General features: G+C 40.4%; 1 protein-coding gene across 3 annotated transcripts in view; it reads right to left on the bottom strand.

Annotated features, from left to right (window-relative positions):
- LOC139754814 (tectonic-like complex member MKS1) overlaps positions 1 to 22,133 on the bottom strand; it is a 199,236-nt gene that overhangs the window by 31,743 nt on the left and 145,360 nt on the right. For all 3 annotated transcript variants that reach the window (XM_071672658.1, XM_071672656.1, XM_071672659.1), the window contains exon 11: positions 16,854 to 16,952. In XM_071672658.1, the coding sequence (XP_071528759.1) occupies positions 16,854 to 16,952 (99 nt within the window). The remainder of the gene's footprint in view (positions 1 to 16,853; positions 16,953 to 22,133) is intronic.

The raw sequence follows: 22,133 nt of genomic DNA on the forward strand, positions 1-22,133 counted from the left end.
TTATATGGTTGTGAGGCATGGGCTACAGATGTTTGAGGACAATATGTGGTGTGAGGTGATTTGATCAAGTTAGTCATGAAAGTGTGAGAGAGACGTGTGGTAATAAAGAGTGTGGTTGAGGAAGCACATCAGGGTGTATTAAAATGGTTTGATCACTTGGAGAGGATGAGTGAGGAAAGATTGACAAAGACGATATATGTATCAGACGTGGAGGGAACGAGAAGTGGGAGACCAAATTGGAGGTGGAAGGATGGAGTGAAAAAGAATTTGAGCGATTGGGTCCTGAACATACAGGAGGGTGAAAGGTGCACAAGGAATAGAGTGAACTGGGATGATTTGGTATACCAGGGTCGATGTGCTGTCAATGGATTGAACCAGGACATGTGAAGTGTCTGGGGTAAACCATGAAAATTTTGTGGGGTCTGGATGTGGAAAGGGAGCTGTGGTTTTGGTGCATTACACATGACAGCTAGAGACTGAGTGTGAACAAATGTGCCCTTTTGTCCTTTCTTAGCGCTATCTCACTGGGAAGGTGGGATGCTATTGCATGTGTGGTGGGGTGGTGATGGGAATGAATAAAGGCAGCAAGTATGAATTATGTGCATGTATATATGTATATTTTTCTTCTTTCTTTCATACTATTTGCCATTTCCCGCGATAGCGAGGTAGCGTTAAGAACAGCGGACTGGGCCTTTGAGGGAATATCCTCACCTGGCCCCCTTCTATGTTTCTTCTTTTCGAAAAATTAGAAAAAAAAAAATGTATAGGCATGTATAAGTGCGTGTGTGGATGTGTATGTATATACATGTATATGTTGCATAGGTTGGGCTATTCTTTTGTCTGTTTCCTAGCACTACCTTGCAAACGCAGGAGACAGCGACAAAGTATAATAAATATATATAAATAATGCAATTTACTATATAAGTCACCAAGTAAGATTTAAGTTCTGAACCATGAGACAACCACTCGGCCCCATGAACTGAAAACATTCTATACTGTACACTGCTGTACCACCCAAATTTCTGTTATGTTTTTCTTTTCTTTTTTTTTTTTTTTTTTTCCAAAAGAAGGAACAGAGAATTGGGCCAGGTGAGGGTATTCCCTCAAAGGCCCAGTCCTCTGTTCTTAACGCTACCTCGCTAATGCGGGAAATGGCGAATAGTTTGAAAAAAAAAAAAAAAATCTAATCCATTTTTAGTGCATGAATTAGTTATGAACCTACTGAAGAGAACTGTGTAAAAACTGTAAAAAATACAATTCACTGTATCATCAATGAGTGAAAGACAGAAGTTATGAATGCAAGCAATGAGACTTCAGGTGCTAGGTAAGGTTTTTCCTATATTTTTCCAAAATATGTAGATACCATTAGTCCATGAAGAGGACTGAGTAAAAAAAAAATGTATAAAGAATACAATTTACCATATTATTTATCAAGTAAGATATTTTTTTTTTGGACCATAAGGTGACTACTCACCAACCTCAATGGGAAATGTTCTAAACAGTACACTACTATAATGCCATATCTTTGTTCCAGAGCTTTCTTAATACTGTACTCTATACAATTCATTTTCAGTGTATGCTTTAGTCAAGAGCATACTAAAGGAAAGTTTCAAAAAATACACATAAACTATACACTGTATCATATGATGAAGTTAGACTGAAGGCCAAAAAAACACAAAATAATTTTCAAAACTTTATGTAAATGATGGAAGTAATATAATGCACTGAATCAAAAAACACACTAAACATCATCTAAACAGTGAAAATAGTCTATGGTAAAGTACATACAGAAATAATACAACAGCTACTGTATCTGCCCTTAATCGTGAGCAAACACATAATCTGATCCACACACTGCCACCAATATTGCATGGTGCTAGCCGTGACTTTATACCCCAGATTATCAGCCTACATAATCATATACATGTATGTACTGACCTATTTGTAACTTATACCTATTTGTACTCTATGCAGATGGAGTCTTATACATGGGGCCCTATTTCTTTAACAGTCTCTACTTGCCTTTTCTATACTTCTTACTCAATACAGGGATCTATAGATTTATGAGATAATTCTTGAAAATGGTCACATACATCAAGAATGTTTAACTCAACTAATGTAAGTAATGGAGCTTAGGAGTTTTCATTATATAGAGAGAGTATTGAATAGTATACTAGTAAAAACTAATATGTACATACCAGGATATATTAAATACTACAATATATATACTGGTAAAGTGTGTGGAAGAAGAAAGTTAAGAGTAAATGTGAATAAGAGCAAGGTTATTAGGTACAGTAGGGTTGAGGGTCAAGTCAATTGGGAGGTGAGTTTGAATGGAGAAAAACTGGAGGAAGTGAAGTGTTTTAGATATCTGGGAGTGGATCTGTCAGCGGATGGAACCATGGAAGCGGAAGTGGATCATAGGGTGGGGGAGGGGGCGAAAATTTTGGGAGCCTTGAAAAATGTGTGGAAGTCGAGAACATTATCCCGGAAAGCAAAAATGGGTATGTTTGAAGGAATAGTAGTTCCAACAATGTTGTATGGTTGCGAGGCGTGGGCTATGGATAGAGTTGTGCGCAGGAGGATGGATGTGCTGGAAATGAGATGTTTGAGGACAATGTGTGGTGTGAGGTGGTTTGATCGAGTAAGTAACGTAAGGGTAAGAGAGATGTGTGGAAATAAAAAGAGCGTGGTTGAGAGAGCAGAAGAGGGTGTTTTGAAATGGTTTGGGCACATGGAGAGAATGAGTGAGGAAAGATTGACCAAGAGGATATATGTGTCGGAGGTGGAGGGAGCGAGGAGAAGAGGGAGACCAAATTGGAGGTGGAAAGATGGAGTGAAAAGGATTTTGTGTGATCGGGGCCTGAACATGCAGGAGGGTGAAAGGAGGGCAAGGAATAGAGTGAATTGGAGCGATGTGGTATACAGGGGTTGACGTGCTGTCAGTGGATTGAATCAAGGCATGTGAAGCGTCCGGGGTAAACCAAGGAAAGCTGTGTAGGTATGTATATTTGCGTGTGTGGACGTGTGTATGTACATGTGTATGGGGGGGGTTGGGCCATTTCTTTCGTCTGTTTCCTTGCGCTACCTCGCAAACGCGGGAGACAGCGACAAAGTATAAAAAAAAAAAAAAAAAATATATATACTGTAATATGGACTGTAATATAATATATATATTTGTTGAGTTGTGTGCTGAATAAGGACTGGTGATTAGGAATGCCTGGTTTAAAAAGAGGCATATATACAAGTAATATATATATCAATAGGAGAGATGGTTATCAAGAATCACTGGATTACATAATATATGAAAGAATGATGGGTGCAAATATGCCGAGAGGGGCAGCTGGTGGGATGTCTGATCACTATCTTTTGGAGGCAAGGGTGAAGATTTGCAGGGATTTTTGAAACAGAGGAAACAATGTTGGGAAAAGAAACTGAAGAGAGTACATGAGCTGGGAAAAGACACTTGTGTGAAGAAGTACCAAGAGAGAATGAGTGTAGAATGGCAAAAGGTGACAGTAAACGAGGCAGTGGCTGTGGGTGAGGAATGGGAGGCATTTAAGGAACCAGTGCTGGCATGTGCAAGAGGGGCATGTGGTTTGTGAAAAGTGGGAGTTGGGCAGATTACAAAGGGTAGTGAGTGGTGGAATGAAGAAGTAAAGTTGCTAGTGAACAAGAAAAGAGGTTTGGGCTGCACTTACAGGGAAGGAGTGCAAATGAGTGGGCGACATATAAGAGAAAGTGGCAGGAGGTCAAAAAGAAGGTGTCAGAGTTAAAAAAAAAAAAAAGGGCAAATGAGAGTTGGGGGGAGAGAGTATCACTAACCTTTAGGGAGAATAAAAAGATGTTTTGGAATGAGGTAAATAATGTGCAAAAGACAAGATAACAAATGGGAACACCAAAGAAGTGGGCAATAGGGGAAGCAATTACATGTAGTAATGGAAGAGTAGATGGAATGAGTATTTAAGGACTATTCAATGTGTTTGATGATAGAGTGGCACATGAAGTGTTTGGGTCAGGTTAGTATGCAAAATGAGAGTCATGGGGAGTGGTTTGATGAAAAGAGAAGAATTGGCAAAAGCATTGCGTAAGATGAAATGTGCCAAGTCAGCGTGGCTAGACTGAATGGTATTTCAGTTGAATTTATCAGGAAAGGAGGTGGATATGTTGCTGATTGGTTGGTAAGGATTTTCAGAGTATATATGGATCATGGTGAAGTGCCTAAGGATTGGTGGAATGCATGTACAGTGCCACTGCATAAAGGCAAGGGTATAAAGGTGAGTGTTCAAACTACAGAGGTATAAGTTTGTTGAGTATACCTGGTACGTTGTAAAGGAAGGTAATGATTGAGAGGGTGAAGGCATGTACAGAGCATCAGCTTGGAGATAAGTGTAGTTTCAGAAGTGGTAGAGGATGTGTGGATCAACTGCTTGCTTTAAGAGCATGTGTAAGAAATAATTAGAAAAAACATATGGATTTATACATGGCATTTATGGAGTTGGAAAAGGCATATGATAGGACTGACAGAGATGCTTTGTGAAAGGTCTTAATATATGGTGTGGGAGGAAAGCTGCAAGAAGCAGTGAGTTTTTATCAATGGTGTATGGCTTGTGTATAAGTAGGAAGACAGGAGTGATTGGTTCCAGGTGAAGGTAGGTCTGTATTAGGGGTGTGTGATGTCACCAAGGTTGTTCAATTTGTTTATGGATGAGGTGCTTCTGGATGTATATGCAAGAGCCTTGGAGAAAGAGGCGAGTGCGCAGTCTGTGAGAGATGAGAGGGTCCGGGAAGTGAGTCAGTTGTTGTTTGCTGATGATACAGCACTAGTGGCAGGTTCAAGCGAGAAACTGCAGTAGTAGGTGACTGAATTTGGAAGAGAGTGTGAAAGGAGAAAAAATATATATATCTATAATTGCTTGCCTTCATCCATTTCAGGCAACACCCTGTCCCAAAGGAAACAGCATCGCCACCCCCTGTGTTAGCTAGGCAGCACCAGGAAACATGAAAAAAGACAACATCTGCTCACACTCATTCTCAAGCTGTTATCTCAAGCTGTCACATATAGTACACCAAAAACACACCTCCCTATCCACATCCAAGCCCTACAAACCTTTCCATTGTTTACCCCAGATGCTTCATCTGCCCTGGTTCAGTCCACTGACAGCACATCGACCCTAGTATCTCACATTGTTCTAATTCACTCTATTCCACGCATGCCTTTCACCCTCATGCAAGTTCAGGCCCTGACTGCTTAAAATCATTTTCACTCTATTCTTCCACCTCCAATTTGGTCTCCTACTTCTCCTTCTTCCCTCCACCTGTGACACATATTCTCTTTGACAACCTTTCTTCACTCATTCTCTCCATATAATCAAACCATTTCAACACATCCTTTTCTGTTCTCTCAACCACTCTTTTTACTACCACACATCTCTCTTACCCTTTCATTACTTACTCGATCAAATGACCTCACACAACACACTGTCCTCAACCATTTCATTTCCATCACATCTACCCACCTCAGTACAACCCTATCTATACCCCATGCCTCACAACCATATAATATTGGTGGAACTATCATTCCTTCAAACATACCTATTTTTGCTCTCTAAGATAGAGTTCTCTCCTTCCACACATTCTTCATCGCTCCCAGAATTTTTGTCCCCTCCCCATCCTATGACTCACTTCCTCCTCCATTATTACATTCGCTGCCAAGTCCACTCCCAGATATTGAAAACACTTCCTCCAATTTTTCTCCATTCAAAATGACATCCTAACTAACTTGTCCCTCATCCCTGCTGAATCTAATAATTACCTTGCTCTTATTCACTTTTACTGCCAACTTTCTTCTATCACACACTTTTCCAAACTCAGTCACCAACCTCTGCAGTTTCTCACTCAAATAAGTCACCAGTGCTGCATTATCAAAGAACAACAATTGACTCACTATCAAGGCCCTCTCATCCCCAACAGACTGCATACTTGCCCCTCTCTCCAAAACTCTTGCATTTACCTCCTTAACCACCCCATCATAAACAGATTAAACAACCATTGTGACATCACACTTCCCTGCCACAGACCGAACTTCACTGGGAACAAATCACTCTCCTCTTTTCCTACTTGTACACAAGCCTTACACCCTTGATAAAATCTCACTGCTTCAAGAAGCTTACCTCCAACACCATATATTTGTAAGACCTTCCACAAAGCATCTCTATCAACCCTATCATATGCCTCCTCTAGATCAATAAATGCTACATAAAAATCCATCTGTTTTTCTAATGTATCTCTGACATACATTCTTCAAAGTAAACACCTGATCCACACATCCTCTACCCTTTCTGAAACCACACTGCTCTTCCTTAATCTGATGCTCTGTACATGCCTTCACCCTCTCATTCAATACCCTCCCATACAATTTTCAAGGAAAACTCAACAAACTTATGCCTCTATAATTTGAACACTCACCATTATCCCCTTTGCCTATGTAAGATGGTATAATGCAAGCATTCCACCAATCCTTAGCCACTTCACCATGATCCATACAGACAATGAACATCCTTACCAACAATCAACAACACAGTCACCCTCTTAATAAATTCAACTGCAATATCATCCACTCTTGTTGCCTTCCTGGATTTCATCTCCAGCAAAGATTTCACCACCTCTCCTCTCTTCATCAAACCACTCTCCCTGACTCTCTCACTTTGCACATCACCCCGACCAAAACATCCTACATCTGCCACTCTATCATCAAACACATTCAACAATCCTTAAAAATACTCACTCCATCTCCTCCTCACTCCGTCACTACCCGTTATCACTTCCCCCCCGTCCCCTTCACCAATGTTCCCATTTGTTCTCTTGTCTTTCACACATTATTTACCTCCTTCCAAAACATCTTTTTATCCCCCCTAAAGTTTAATGATACTGTCTCACACCAACTCTCATTTGCCCTCTTCTTCAACCCAAGCACCTTCCTCTTAATCTCCCTCTGCTTTCTCTTATACATCTCCCAGTTATCTGCAGTCCTTCCAAATGCCTCTCTTTTCTCTTTCACTAACAACTTTACTTCTTTATCCCACCACTCACTACCCTTTCTAAACAGCCCACTTTCCACCTTTCTCATACCACATGTATCTCTTGTACATGCCATCACTGCTTCCCTAAATACACCCTTCACTTCATTTGCTCTCACCTTTTGCCATTCCACACTCAATCTCTCCTGGTATTTCTTCACACAAGTCTCCTTTCCAAGCTCACTAGCTCTCACCACTTTCTTCTCCCCAACATTGTCTCTTCTTTTTCGAAAACCTTTAAAAATCTTCACCTTCAACAAGACAGTGATCAGACATCCCACCAGCTGCCCCTCCTAGCACATTTACATCCAAAAGTCTCTCTTTTACATGCCTACCAATTAATATACAATAAAATAATAACCTTTGACCATCTCTCCTATGCACATATGTATACTTTTATGTATCTCACCTCTTAAACCAGGGATTCCCAATCACCACTCTTTTTTTCAGCACACAAATCCACAAACTCTTCACCATTACTCATCTTCGCATTCAAATCACCCATGACTAATACTCGGTCTCGTGCAGCAAAACTGCTGACACTCAGCTGTTCCCAAAACACTTGCCTCTCATGATTTTTCGTCATATGACCCAGTGCATAAGCACCAATAATCATCTACCTCTCTCCATCTACTTTCAGTTTTACCCACATCAATGTAGAATTTACATCCTCGCACTTTATCACACACTCCCACAACTCCTGCTTCAGGAGTAGTGCTACTCCTTCCTTTGCTCTAATCCTCTCACCAACCCCTGACTTTACACCCATGATGTTTCCAAATCTTTCTTCCCCTCAAACATACTATCTATCTCTCATTTCCTCTCATTTTGGTTACATTCAGACACCCGTCTGAGCCTTCAAGGAGGATGAGCAATAACTGCTTGACTACTTTTTCCTCTTTTAGAAATTGAAATACAAGGTTTCCAGCCACCTGCTCCCGCCCCCCTTTAGTCACTTCCCAGGGGGAATATAGAGGAAATATTCTTTTTCCCCTATCCCTCGGGATAGGGAGTGGTGAAAAATGTGTGGAAGTCGAGAAAGTATCTTGGAAAGCAAAAATGGGTATGTTTGAAGGAATAGTAGTTCCAACAATGTTATATGGTTGCGAGGCATGGGCTATAGACAGAGTTGTGCGGAGGAGGTTGGATGTGCTGGAAATGAGATGTTTGAGGACAATATGTGATGTGAGGTGGTTTGATCAAGTACGTAATGAAAGGGTAAGAGAGATGTGTGGTAATAAAAAGAGTGCTTGAGAGAGCAGAAGAGGGTGTTTTGAAATGGTTTGGTCATATGGAGTGAGGAAAGATTGACAAAGAGGATATATGTGTCAGAGGTGGAGGGAACGAGGAGAAGTGGGAAACCAAATTGGAGGTGGAAAGATGGAGTGAAAAAGATTTTGAAAGATTGGGGCCTAAACATGCAGGAGGGTGAAAGGCATGCAAGGAATAGAGTGAATTGGAACGATGTGGTATACCGGGGTCGACGTGCTGTCAATGGATTGAACCAGGGCATGTGAAGCATCTGGGGTAAACTATGGAAAGTTCTGTGGGGCCTGAATGTGGAAAGGGAGCTGTGGTTTTGGTACATTATACATGACAGCTAGAGACTGAGTGTGAAAGAATTTGGCCTTTGTAGTCTTTTCCTAGCATTATCTCACGCACATGCAGGGTGTGGGGGTTGTCATTTCATGTGTGGCGGGTGGCGACGGGAATGAATAAGGGCAGACAGTATGAATTATGTACATGTGTATATATCTATATGTCTGTGTGTGTATATATATGTATACGGTGAGATGTATAGTTATGTATATGTGTGTGTGGACGTGTATGTGGGTGGGTTGGGCCATTCTTTCATCTGTTTCCTTGCACTACCTCGCTAATGCGGGAGACAGCTGGAAATGAGATGTTTCAGGAAAATATGTGGTGTGAGGTGGTTTGATTGATTAAGTAATAATAGGATAAGAGAGATGTGTGGTAATAAAAAGAGTGTGGTTGAGAGAGCAGAAGAGGGTGTTTTGAAATGGTTTGGTCACATGGAGAGAATGAGTGAGGAAAGATTGACCAAGAGGATATATGTCAGAAGTGGAGGGAACGAGAAGTGGGAGACCAAATTGGAGGTGGACAGATGGAGTGAAAAAGATTTTGAGTGATCAGGGCCTGAACATGCAGGAGGGAGAAAGGCATGCAAGGAATAGAGTGAATTGAAACAATGTGGTATACTGGGGTCGACGTGCTGTCAATGGATTGAACCAGGGCATGTGAAGTGTCTGGGGTAAACCATGGAAAGTTCTGTGGAGCCTGGATGTGGAAAGGGAGCTCTGGTTTCGGTGCATTATACATATAAACTTTGGTGCCACTTCTTAGCCTTTAGTGCCTCACCCTTAACAAGCCATGGCAGAGGACAACTCTACAGTGTTTCCAGAGGCTCCTACTTAATATTCCCACCAACTACTGTTATGTAATTATCTAATAATGTTCCAACCTACTACTTCTACCTAATGCTCCCAACTAATGTTACACCATACTACTTCTACCAAATGTTTCCACCTAATGCTCCAGTCTAATGTTACTATGTACTACTTCTATCTGTTGCTTCTGCTATTTTTCCAAAAGGCAATGTGAGTGCATAGATATCACCAAAGAAAAATCTAGAGTTGGGAAGTATGAGTTGTGTGAATTAAGTGTTGTCAAGTGTTATGCATGACAAGGAGTAACTGCATGTTTGTGGACAGAAAATCAACAGTCCACAATTGGGCAAGATAGAAAGAAAAGACAACTACCTGGGTCAAGAGAGTGCAACTTGACAACCAATGAAGTGCTAGCTCACTAGGCAGCTGTCACTGACCCTCCCAATACCCAGGCAGGTAGCATTGGTAATATACCTCCCTGGTCAGTGGCTGCCTGCCAACTACTACCCACGAGGGAAAAATAGAAAAGATAGAGAACTAAAACCCTACTGGCCATTGTCTAGGGTATCCATTTATATTTCACTTATACAGGGGGTCCCTGTAAAATGAGAGCTCAAAGAAAGATTAATCACAAGAGCAACATCCAAGTATTAGGGCAAAAATATGTAGTGAAACATCTGATAAAAAGCTGTGTTTCTGGTGAACATTCTCTTCATTTAACAATGAGATGTATAAGTATGCAGTAAGGTTTTTCAGTTATAATGATCTTTATAATAATATCAAAGCAAACTAACATTAGATTCTTATCGCCACCTCATAAGGAACAACAAGTTTTCATATTCTTAATCTGCCATATAAGTGAGATCTACCATACTTTAAGATGTTTAAATGGGTAATATAATACCTAAATATACCAGCAAACTTAAATATCATATAGTGAAGAGGATAAACTTAATTTGAAACTCACCAAAAATTTACTTTATCATCAACCCACTCCATCTTTTACCTCAATCCCTTTTCATCAACATTCTCAGTAAGATTCATTAAATATTATCTGATTTACAAGTGAAATGGCAACGGCTGCTTAATCAAAAAGTCTAAATTACATCAAGATAGAGAGTGTTATAATGATGGTAAGCTATGATGTTTTAGGTATAGTCCATACAGGAGAATTAGTCGGGAAATTTGGGTATGGAGCCTAACCCCATTATAACAAGGGTTTCAATTACTCATACAACACCATTCTGCTATAACAACAAATCTCTGGGAATGTAACCCTGTATTTCTGAGAATACTCCATGAATTCCCATTTCTAAGCTAAATGGAGAAGGACAACTTTACTCAAAAATTTCTAAGGGAATTTATACAAGTAACCCTCGTCTAAGATCAAATGGTGCTTGTGAAAGTGACTTTTCACAATACAGAAAAGAGAAAAGTACCAATGACAATGACAGCACAGGTTGAGCATTCCTAACCTGAAAATGTGAAATCCACAATGCTCCAAAATCCGAAACTTTTTGAGCAAGGACATGACATTTAGCATGAAGGGTGCCATATATGCTGTTGCCACTGCTTGGAAGACAGTAATATAAAAAGACAGTTGTGCATGCCTGGCACAAACTCTGGCTTGCAACTATGCTCAGATATGATGATGAACAAGATGGTGATTTTGAAGGACTCTGTATGTCAAGTGAGGAAAAAATTATATCTGACCTCCTTACATATGCAAATAATAAACCTCCAGAGTCAATCAGTCAGCTGAAAGAAGTAGATATCGAAGAAGTTTTTAACATCGATAATGAGGCTTGAGTTGTTCATTCACTGACCGATAGTGAAATAGCTGAAATGGTTATGAATCACGGTGATCATGATAACAGTAATGATGAAGATGACGTTGCTAACACTAGAAAAAGTGCTCATAGACAACATGGTGAAAATGTTTTATGGACTCACTGAAGGACTAGAGCAGCGTGCATTCATAACAGAACAAGAAATCATGTCAGTTTATAAAATCAAAGAGACTTCTAAGACAAAAACCATTGTTAATGAGGCAGGTAATTCCGGAGGAAACATTTAAAAAAGCCATCCAGCAGAATACCTCCTCATCCCTAAAGGACCCACTTCCTGATCCCTCAACTTCTGATGTTCCTTCTCACAATGTCAACAGTGATGAACCATCCCCCTCAAGTTTCTCAGACCATACGTAGTTCTAGTATTTGTTGCTGCACTTACCTTTTTGTAAGGAAACCCATTTTTATTCCTTTTTTTGTAAGTGTAAAACATTATTTTCATGTGAAATTTGAATTTCATCTCCATCTAAAATGCCATGTTTGAGCATAACATGACCAGCAATATTATTGCGTTCAAATTCAACTCGGTTATTATTACATTTATGGCTACCTGTAATTATCGTTAATTAAATGCTTATTTGTTTTTATATCTCAAATATTGCTTAGATACCCTAAACACATTATCTTTTCATGATATTAATGGTATTTCATATTTTTACTGTTAAGAACCTTTTTTTTTTTTTTTTTTTTGCTTTGTCACTGTCTCCCGCGTTTGCGAGGTAGCGCAAGGAAACAGACTAAAGAAATGGCCCAACCCACCCCCATACACATGTATATACATACATCCACACACGCAAATATACATACCTACACAGATTTCCATGGTTTACCCCAGACGCTTCACATGCCTTGATTCAATCCACTGACAGCACGTCAACCCCGGTATAGCACATCGATCCAATTCACTCTATTCCTTGCCCTCCTTTCACCCTCCTGCATGTTCAGGCCCCGATCACACAAAATCTTTTTCACTCCATCTTTCCACCTCCAATTTGGTCTCCCTCTTCTCCTCATTCCCTCCACCTCCGACACATATATCCTCTTGGTCAATCTTTCCTCACTCATTCTCTCCATGTGACCAAACCATTTCAAAACACCCTCTTCTGCTCTCTCAACCACGCTCTTTTTATTTCCACACATCTCTCTTACCCTTACGTTACTTACTCGATCAAACCACCTCACACCACACATTGTCCTCAAACATCTCATTTCCAGCACATCCATCCTCCTGCGCACAACTCTATCCATAGTCCACGCCTCGCAACCATAAAACATTGTTGGAACCACTATTCCTTCAAACATACCCATTTTTGCTTTCCGAGATAATGTTCTCGACTTCCACACATTCTTCAAGGCTCCCAGAATTTTCGCCCCCTCCCCCACCCTATGATCCACTTCCGCTTCCATGGTTCCATCCGCTGCCAGATCCACTCCCAGATATCTAAAACACTTCACTTCCTCCAGTTTTTCTCCATTCAAACTCACCTCCCAATTGACTTGACCCTCAACCCTACTGTACCTAATAACCTTGCTCTTATTCACATTTACTCTTAACTTTCTTCTTTCACACACTTTACCAAACTCAGTTCCCAGCTTCTGTAGTTTCTCACATGAATCAGCCACCAGCGCTGTATCATCAGCGAACAACAACTGACTCACTTCCCAAGCTCTCTCATCCCCAACAGACTTCATACTTGCCCCTCTTTCCAAAACTCTTGCATTCACCTCCCTAACAACCCCATCCATAAACAAATTAAACAACCATGGAGACATCACACACCCCTGCCGCAAACCTACATTCACTGAGAACCAATCACTTTCCTCTCTTCCAACACGTACATATGCCTTACATCCTCGATAAAAACTTTTCACTGCTTCTAACAACTTGCCTCCCACACCATATATTCTTAATACCTTCCACAGAGCATCTCTATCAACTCTATCATATGCCTTCTCCAGATCCATAAATGCTACATACAAATCCATTTGCTTTTCTAAGTATTTCTCACATACATTCTTCAAAGCAAACACCTGATCCACACATCCTCTACCACTTCTGAAACCACACTGCTCTTCCCCAATCTGATGCTCTGTACATGCCTTCACCCTCTCAATCAATACCCTCCCATATAATTTGCCAGGAATACTCAACAAACTTATACCTCTGTAATTTGAGCACTCACTCTTATCCCTTTGCCTTTGTACAATGGCACTATGCACGCATTCCGCCAATCCTCAGGCACCTCACCATGAGTCATACATACATTAAATAACCTTACCAACCAGTCAACAATACAGTCACCCCCTTTTTTAATAAATTCCACTGCAATACCATCCAAACCTGCTGCCTTGCCGGCTTTCATCTTCCGCAAAGCTTTTACTACCTCTTCTCTGTTTACCAAATCATTTTCCCTAACCCTCGCATTTTGCATACCACCTCGACCAAAACACCCTATATCTGCCACTCTATCATCAAACACATTCAACAAACCTTCAAAATACTCACTCCATCTCCTTCTCACATCACCACTACTTGTTATCACCTCCCCATTTGCGCCCTTCACTGAAGTTCCCATTTGCTCCCTTGTCTTACGCACTTTATTTACCTCCTTCCAGAACATCTTTTTATTCTCCCTAAAATTTAATGATACTCTCTCACCCCAACTCTCATTTGCCCTTTTTTTCACCTATTGCACCTTTCTCTTGACCTCCTGTCTCTTTCTTTTATACGTCTCCCACTCAATTGCATTTTTTCCCTGCAAAAATCGTCCAAATGCCTCTCTCTTCTCTTTCACTAATACTCTTACTTCTTCATCCCACCACTCACTACCCTTTCTAATCAACCCACCTCCCACTCTTCTCATACCACAAGCATCTTTTGCGCAATCCATCACTGATTCCCTAAATACATCCCATTCCTCCCCCACTCCCCTTACCTCCTTTGTTCTCACCTTTTTCCATTTTGTACTCAGTCTCTCCTGGTACTTCCTCACACAAGTCTCCTTCCCAAGCTCACTTACTCTCACCACCCTCTTCACCCCAACATTCACTCTTCTTTTCTGAAAACCCATACAAATCTTCACCTTAACCTCCACAAGATAATGATCAGACATCCCTCCAGTTGCACCTCTCAGCACATTAACATCCAAAAGTCTCTCTTTCGCGTGCCTGTCAATTAACACGTAATCCAATAACGCTCTCTGGCCATCTCTCCTACTTACATACGTATACTTATGTATATCTCGCTTTTTAAACCAGGTATTCCCAATCATCAGTCCTTTTTCAGCACATAAATCTACAAGCTCTTCACCATTTCCATTTACAACACTGAACACCCCATGTATACCAATTATTCCCTCAACTGCCACATTACTCACCTTTGCATTCAAATCACCCAACACTATAACCCAGTCTCGTGCATCAAAACCACTAACACACTCATTCAGCTGCTCCCAAAACACTTGCCTCTCATGATCTTTCTTCTCATGCCCAGGTGCATATGCACCAATAATCACCCATCTCTCTCCATCAACTTTCAGTTTTACCCATATTAATCGAGAATTTACTTTCTTACATTCTATCACATACTTCCACAACTCCTGTTTCAGGAGTACTGCTACTCCTTCCCTTGCTCTTGTCCTCTCACTAACCCCTAACTTTACTCCCAAGACATTCCCAAACCACTCTTCCCCTTCACCCTTGAGCTTCGTTTCACTCAGAGCCAAAACATCCAGGTTCCTTTCCTCAAACATACTACCTATCTCTCCTTTTTTCACATCTTGGTTACATCCACACACATTTAGGCACCCCAATCTGAGCCTTCGAGGAGGATGAGCACTCCCCGCGTGACTCCTTCTTCTGTTTCCCATTTTAGAAAGTTAAAAAAATACAAGGAGGGGAGGATTTCTGGCCCCCCGCTCCCGTCCCCTCTAGTCGCTTTTTACGACACGCGAGGAATGCGTGGGAAGTATTCTTTCACCCCTATCCCCAGGGATAATATACATATATATAAGAACCTATGAGTGAATAAATGTACAAAAATGACTGCTTATCAGTACAGGTACGCTACCGAATTTCCAGCAACTGATGGTTCGGCACCTCCTTTAGTCCAGACAAAATTACGTGGCCACCAGACTAGTTTACTGGGCGGCCACAGATGGCGTTGTGCATAGGGAGTGCTTATTTACATTCTTTACACTGCACTTGGTGGTAATAAGGCAATTCTGTGAGATTCTCAGCTTATTTTGCTTAAATTTGACCCTTGCTATGGCTAAGACATATAAGAGTGTCAGTGTCAAATGTAAACACCAGTCCATACTGATCCAAGATAAAGTAGAACTGTTGAAAAAATGGACCCTGGTGTTTCAGTGCATAAGCTGTGTGATATCTACAGTATTGGTTCATCAACTGTTTATGATATAAAGAAGCAAAGGGAGAAAATATTGAAAGTTTATGCAGACAGCAATTCCAAGAAGCAAATGATGATTAAAAAACTATAAAAGATGGTAACAGTATTGAGCACAATCGTGTGATGATGGAATGGTTTCAACAGCATCAGAGTGATGGAGTGGACTTGTCAGGTAGCATGATAATGGACCAGGCTAAGTTGTCCTATAAAGAACTTAAATTACAACATGAGCATGACTATAGTGAAGGATGACTTCAAAGATTAAAGAAGTGTCATAGAATTTCCATGAACAAAGCGTGCGGAGAAAAGCGGTCTACAAACCATGAAGGTGCTGCCGAGTATGTGGGCAAATCTGTGAAACTCATAGCTGATGAGCACCTCAGTCCTGAGCAGGTGTATAATGCAGACAAAACTGCATTATTCTGGCGATGCCCACCTAGGAAAACACTAACAACTGAAGAGGAAGAAGACCCCACAGGATTCAAACAATCTAAGGACATACTTACTATCTTAGGGTGCTCAAACATTTAATATTTGTTTAATTAAATTTCTAGCAGTCCATGGTATACTTGACTTATGGGAGATGTATAATTAGTGGGTTAGAGGTGTGTTGATGAATTATTATTACATGACCATGGTTGGTCTGGCAAAATGATTAATCCGACAAGGCTTTGGAACCAAGAGTGACGGAAAATCAGTGGTGTACCTGTAGCATGTAAATTCAGAGTCAGGAATGAAGGTGATGCCAAACAACCAAAGACTACCTACATGGGTGGCTAAACTTGTGACACATAAGCTTTCTGATGGTTCAGTGTTACATAAACTTTGTTTCATGTGGAAAATTATCAAAAGCATTGTATAAATTACCTTCAGGCTATGTGCATAAAGTGTATATGAAACATAAATGGATTTTGTGTTTACACTTGGGTCCCATCTGCAAGATATCTCATCATGTATATGCAAATATTCCAAAATCTGAAAAAATTTAGAATCCAAAATACTTTTGGTCCCAGGTGTTTCAGATAAGGGATACTCAACCTGTAATACCGTTCTTAACAGGCTAAAAAGATTTAAATTCTATATTTTTGAAAAAAGCTATAAAGCTCACCTGGAGATGGCAAGGCAAATGCAGCATAACCCTCATTCCGGTCTTGACCAAACCAGTCTACTGAAAATGCAGCAAGCAGTAACAGAGGCCAACCTCGTCCTACAAAATAAATATAACAAATGAACCAATGTTTTGAGTATCTGATGACAAAATATTCTGACAAGAAGTCATTTCCTGCTATGCAGCAAGATGATTTGTACAGCTACAGTTTCAGGGCATTAAAGTCTTGCTCATTTTTCACCACCTCTTTTATGACATCTCTTACACCTATACTCTCAGACTTATCTTTCTTACCTTACTTTTAGTCTTTTTGGTTTTCTGTCCAGCTATAACATCCACTTTCTATAATAAATTTCTTCATTTTACTGATATGCGTACTCCAGAACCCTAATTTTCCATATATCTTACGTAATTCATTTTCCAGTGCCACATCCCTTTTTCAAAAGATCAAACACAGTTGCCTAAGCTCCTCTAGCTACTTTTTAAGTCAACATTTCAATGCTGTCTAAAAGACTGCATTGCATCACTCTCATAATATCTATGATTTCTGTCAACCAGCTATGTTGCATATACAAACCAAAATATTTAATAGTGAAACCTAACACATTCTAATCATTATTTCATATTTCAAATTTTTAATTTCTTCCTTCATCTTTAAATCTCTTTCCAGTTATATGAAATGAGACAAGGGCTTATGACATCCCAGGTTAATTACACATGTTTTACTCATTCAAATAAACTCACAGGAGACAGAAAGACAGACACACTAAGCTCTCGTCTATTTCTCAAAACATCTTCAGGGTAACTAGTCGTACATTATTAAGGTTGGATTATAGATAGAGACAAGAGGGAATTTACAGTATCTGGGGTAAGTGACCTGAGTTTAACCCTCAACAGGCAGGAGAAAAGAAGGTTACATTCAGTCACTGCCGAACCTCACCACATCATTACATTTATTCAAAGCTTGCTTCCTTTGTAACTGTTTACATATATGTTTTATCAAAATGTCATCAATTTTGTACATTCCTTGAACACTCCTTTATGTAAACGGCCTTAAATGGAGCAAGCTTTGAATAAATGCAACAGTGTGGTGAGGTCAGGTGGTGACCGAATGTAACCTCTCCTCTACTACCCACTGATGGTTAAACTCAAGTCACTTACCCCATAAACTGTAGGTCACTTCTTGGCTCTATATATAACCCATCCTTGATAATGAATAACTAGTTGTCCTGATGATGTTTTGATAAACAGACTAAAGCTTGATGTCTCTTTCTTTCTGCTTCCTGAGGGTTTATTTGGAATGAATCTCCACAGTAACATCATGGTTATTTTAATGTCCTACTCATGTACACTGTAATAAGGAGAACTAAATCTTTCATACTACTACAAACCTTCTAAGTTATTCACCTGAAAGGATGCTTTGTCAAAAGAATTAATGTCTCACATCACATTCTCTCTCTCTCTCTCTCTCTCTCTCTCTCTCTCTCTCTCTCTCTCTCTCTCTCTCTCTCTCTCTCTCTCTAATAAGAATGACTCACAAAACATCTCAAAAACATTTGGTAAAAGTGACTTTTTTTTATAGAGAATGATGATGGGAAAACATGCCTCAATCAAAGGCCATCTTGGTAAAAAAAAAAATTAAGAGAAAAAGAATAAAGAAATTAATCTGGACCCCACAAGTGCATGAAGAAAGGTTACAGGACGAAAGAAAGATGAAAGGAGGAAGAAATTTCCACATCTTAGCTATTTGCTGGAAGAAAGAAGCATCCTATAGGATAGCCCTCAAGTGACCAATCTCCACACAGAAACTATGAGAAGCAGCAGGCAGATGCATGAATTGGATCCAAGCCTTGATGGTAAGGGTGCACAGATATAGCTCAAAAAAAGAATGGCCAAAAGTATACCTGTAGAATAGTAGAGCATCAACATCACAGAGTACAGAAAAAGATTTGTTGAAGAGAAGTGGTCGGAGGAGAAGTAATGAGGTGGGAGGCTTTTGGTTCCACTCTCACTACTAGAGAGGAGGATGAAGAACCACCCAATATATGATCAGTACTTCATACCACCATGCAATCTACCAAGTATACTCAATGAACATACACCTCTGTAGTTTCAATGCTCACCTTTATCCCCTTTGCCTTTATGCAATGGCACAATACATGCTTCCACCAATCCTCAAGCACTTCATCTTGATCCATAAATACACTGAATATCCTTACCATCCAATCAACAACACAGTCAACCCCATACTCTCTCACTTTGCATACCTCCCTGACTGGTTCCCAGTGAAGGTCATTCTGCAGCATGGTTGTTTAATTTGTTAATGAATGGGGTGGTTAGGGGAGGAAAATTCAAGAGTTTTGGAGAGAGATAGGGCAAGTATGCAGTCTGTTGGGGACGAAAGGACCAGGGAAGTGAGTCAGTTGTTGTTTACCAATGATACAGCATCTATTGACTGATTTGGGTCAGAAACTGCAGAAGTTGGTGAATGAGTTTGGAAAAGTGTTTGAAAGAAGAAAGTTGAAAGTAAATGTGAATTAGAGCAAGGTGATTAGGTTCAGCAGGGTTGAGGGACAAGTTGGCTGGGATGTATGTTTCAATGGAGAAAACTTGGAGTAAATATCTGGGAGTGGCCTCAGCAGTGAATGGAACCATGGAAGTGAAAAGTGAGTCATAGGGTGGGAGAGATTTGAAATGTTCTGTGAGTGATAAAGAATGTGTGAAAAGAGAGAATGTCATTTTGGAGAGCAAAAATGGGTATGTTTGAAGGAATAATAGTTCCAACAATATTATATGGTTGCGAAGCATGGGCTGTAGATAGGGTTGTATAGAGGAGGGTGGATTTGTTGGAAATGAAATGTTTCAGGATAATATGTGGTGTGAGGTGGTTTGATCAAGCAAGTAAATAAAGGGTAAGAGAGATATGTGAAAATAAAAAGAGTGTGGTTGAGAGAGTAGAAGAGGATGCATTGAAATGGTTTGGACATGTGGAATGAATGAGTGAGGAAAGGTTGACAAAGAGGATATATCTATCAGAGTATATCTATCAGAGGTGGAGGGAACAAGGAGAACAGGAGACAATACTTAAGGTGGAAGGATGGAGTGAAAAAGATTTTGAGCGGTTGTGCCCTGAACATGCAGCAGGGTGAAAGGCATGAACGGAATAGACTGAATTGGAACGATGTGGGATACTAGGGCCAAATTGCAGTCAATGGGCTGAACAACAGCATGTGAAACATCTGGTATAAACCATGAGAAGGTGTATGGGGGCTGGATATATATAGGGAGCTGTGGTTTTGGTGCATTAAACAACAGCTAGAGACTGAGTGTGAATGAACGTGACCTTTTTTGTCTGTTTTCCAGGTGCTATCTCGCTGAAGCTGGGGGCAGTGATGCTGTTTCCTTTGGGGACATGTAGTGCCAAAGATGAATGAAAAAAAGCAAGTATGAATATAAGCATGTGTATATATGTATATGTCTGTGTATATGTATGTATATGGATGTATATCTTGATATATGTACGTATATGTGTGTGTATGGGCATTTATGTATATATATGTGCATATGAGCGGTAGAGAATGTGTGGATCAGGTGTTTGCTTTGAAGAATGTATGTGAGAAATACTTAGAAAAACAAATGGATTTTTATGCAGCATTCAGGGATCTGGAGAAGGCATATGATAAGAGCTGATAGAGATGCTTTGTGAAAGGTAGTAAGAGTATATATTATGGGAAGTAAGTTGCTAGAAGCAGTGAAAAGTATTTGTCAAGGATGTAAGGTACATGTATGAGAAGGAAAAGAGGAAAGTGACTGGTTCTCAGTGAAAGTCGGTTTGTGGCAAGGGTGAGTGATGTCTCCATGGTTGTTTAATTTGTTTATGGATGGGGTTGTTAGGGAGGTGAATGCAAGAGTTTTGGAGAGACGGGCAAGTATGGAGTCTATTGTGGTTGAGAGAGTTTTGTGAAAGGTATTAAGAGTATATATTGTGGGAGGTAAGTTGCTAGAAGCAGTGAAAAGTATTTATCAAGGATGTAAGGCACGTGTATGAGAAGGGAAAGAGGAAAGTGATTGGTTCTCAGTGAATGTCGGTTTGCGGCAGGGGTGAGCGATGTCTCCATGGTTGTTTGATTTGTTTATGGATGGGGTTGTTAGGCAGGTGAATGAAAGAGTTTTGGAGAGCGGGGCAAGTATGGAGTCTAATGTGGATGAGAGGGCTTGGGAAGTGAGTCACTTGTTATTCGCTGATGATACAGCACTGGTGACTGATTCAGGTGAGAAACTGCAGAAGCTAGTGACTGAGTTTGGTTAAGTGTGTCAAAGAAGAAAGCTGAGAGTAAATGTGAATAAGAGCAAAATAATAAAGTTCAGTAAGGTTGAGGGACAAGCTAATTTGATGATACAGCGCTGGTGACTGATTCGGATGAGAAACTGCAGAAGCTGGTGATTGAGTTTGGTAAAGTGTGTGAAAGAAGAAAGCTGAGAGTAAATGTGAATAAGAGCAAGGTTAATATATTAGGTACAGTACGGTTGAGGGACAAGTCAACTGGAACCTAAGTTTGAAAGGAGAAAAACTGGAGGAAGTGAAGTGTTTTAGATACCTGGGAGTGAATTTGGCAGAGGATGAAACCATGGAAGCAGAAGTGATCATTGGGTGGGGGAGGGGGCAAAAGTTCTGGGAGCGTTGAAAAATGTGTGGAAGTCAAGAACGTTATCTTGGAAAGCAAAAATGGGTATGTTTGAAGGAATAGTGGTTCCAACAATGTTATATGGTTGCGAGGTGTGGGCTATAGATGGAGTTGTGCGGAGGAGGGTGGATGTGCTGGATATGAGATGTTTGAGGACAATATGTGGTGTGAGGTGGTTTGATCGAGTAAGTAATGAAAGGGTAAGAGAGATGTGTGGTAATAAAAAGAGTGTGGTTGAGAAAGCAGAAGAAGGTGTTTTGAAATGGTTTGGTCACATGGAGAGAATGAGTGAGGAAAGATTGACAATGAGGATATATGTGTCAGAGGTGGAGGGAACGAGAAGTGGGAGACCAAATTGGAGGTGGAAAGATGGAGTGAAAAAGATTTTGAGTGATTGGGGCCTGAACATGCAGGAGGGTGAAAGGCGTGCAAAGAACACAGTGAATTGAAACGATGTGGTATACCGGGGTCGACGTGCTGTCATTGGACTGAACCAGGGCATGTGAAGCATCTGGGGTAAACCATGGAAAGTTTTGTGGGGCCTGGTTGTGGAAAGGGAGCTGTGGTTTTGGTACATTATACATGACAGCTAGAG

This window comes from Panulirus ornatus, chromosome 17 (genome assembly GCF_036320965.1).
Source record: "Panulirus ornatus isolate Po-2019 chromosome 17, ASM3632096v1, whole genome shotgun sequence".
NCBI classification, from domain to species: domain Eukaryota; kingdom Metazoa; phylum Arthropoda; class Malacostraca; order Decapoda; family Palinuridae; genus Panulirus; species Panulirus ornatus.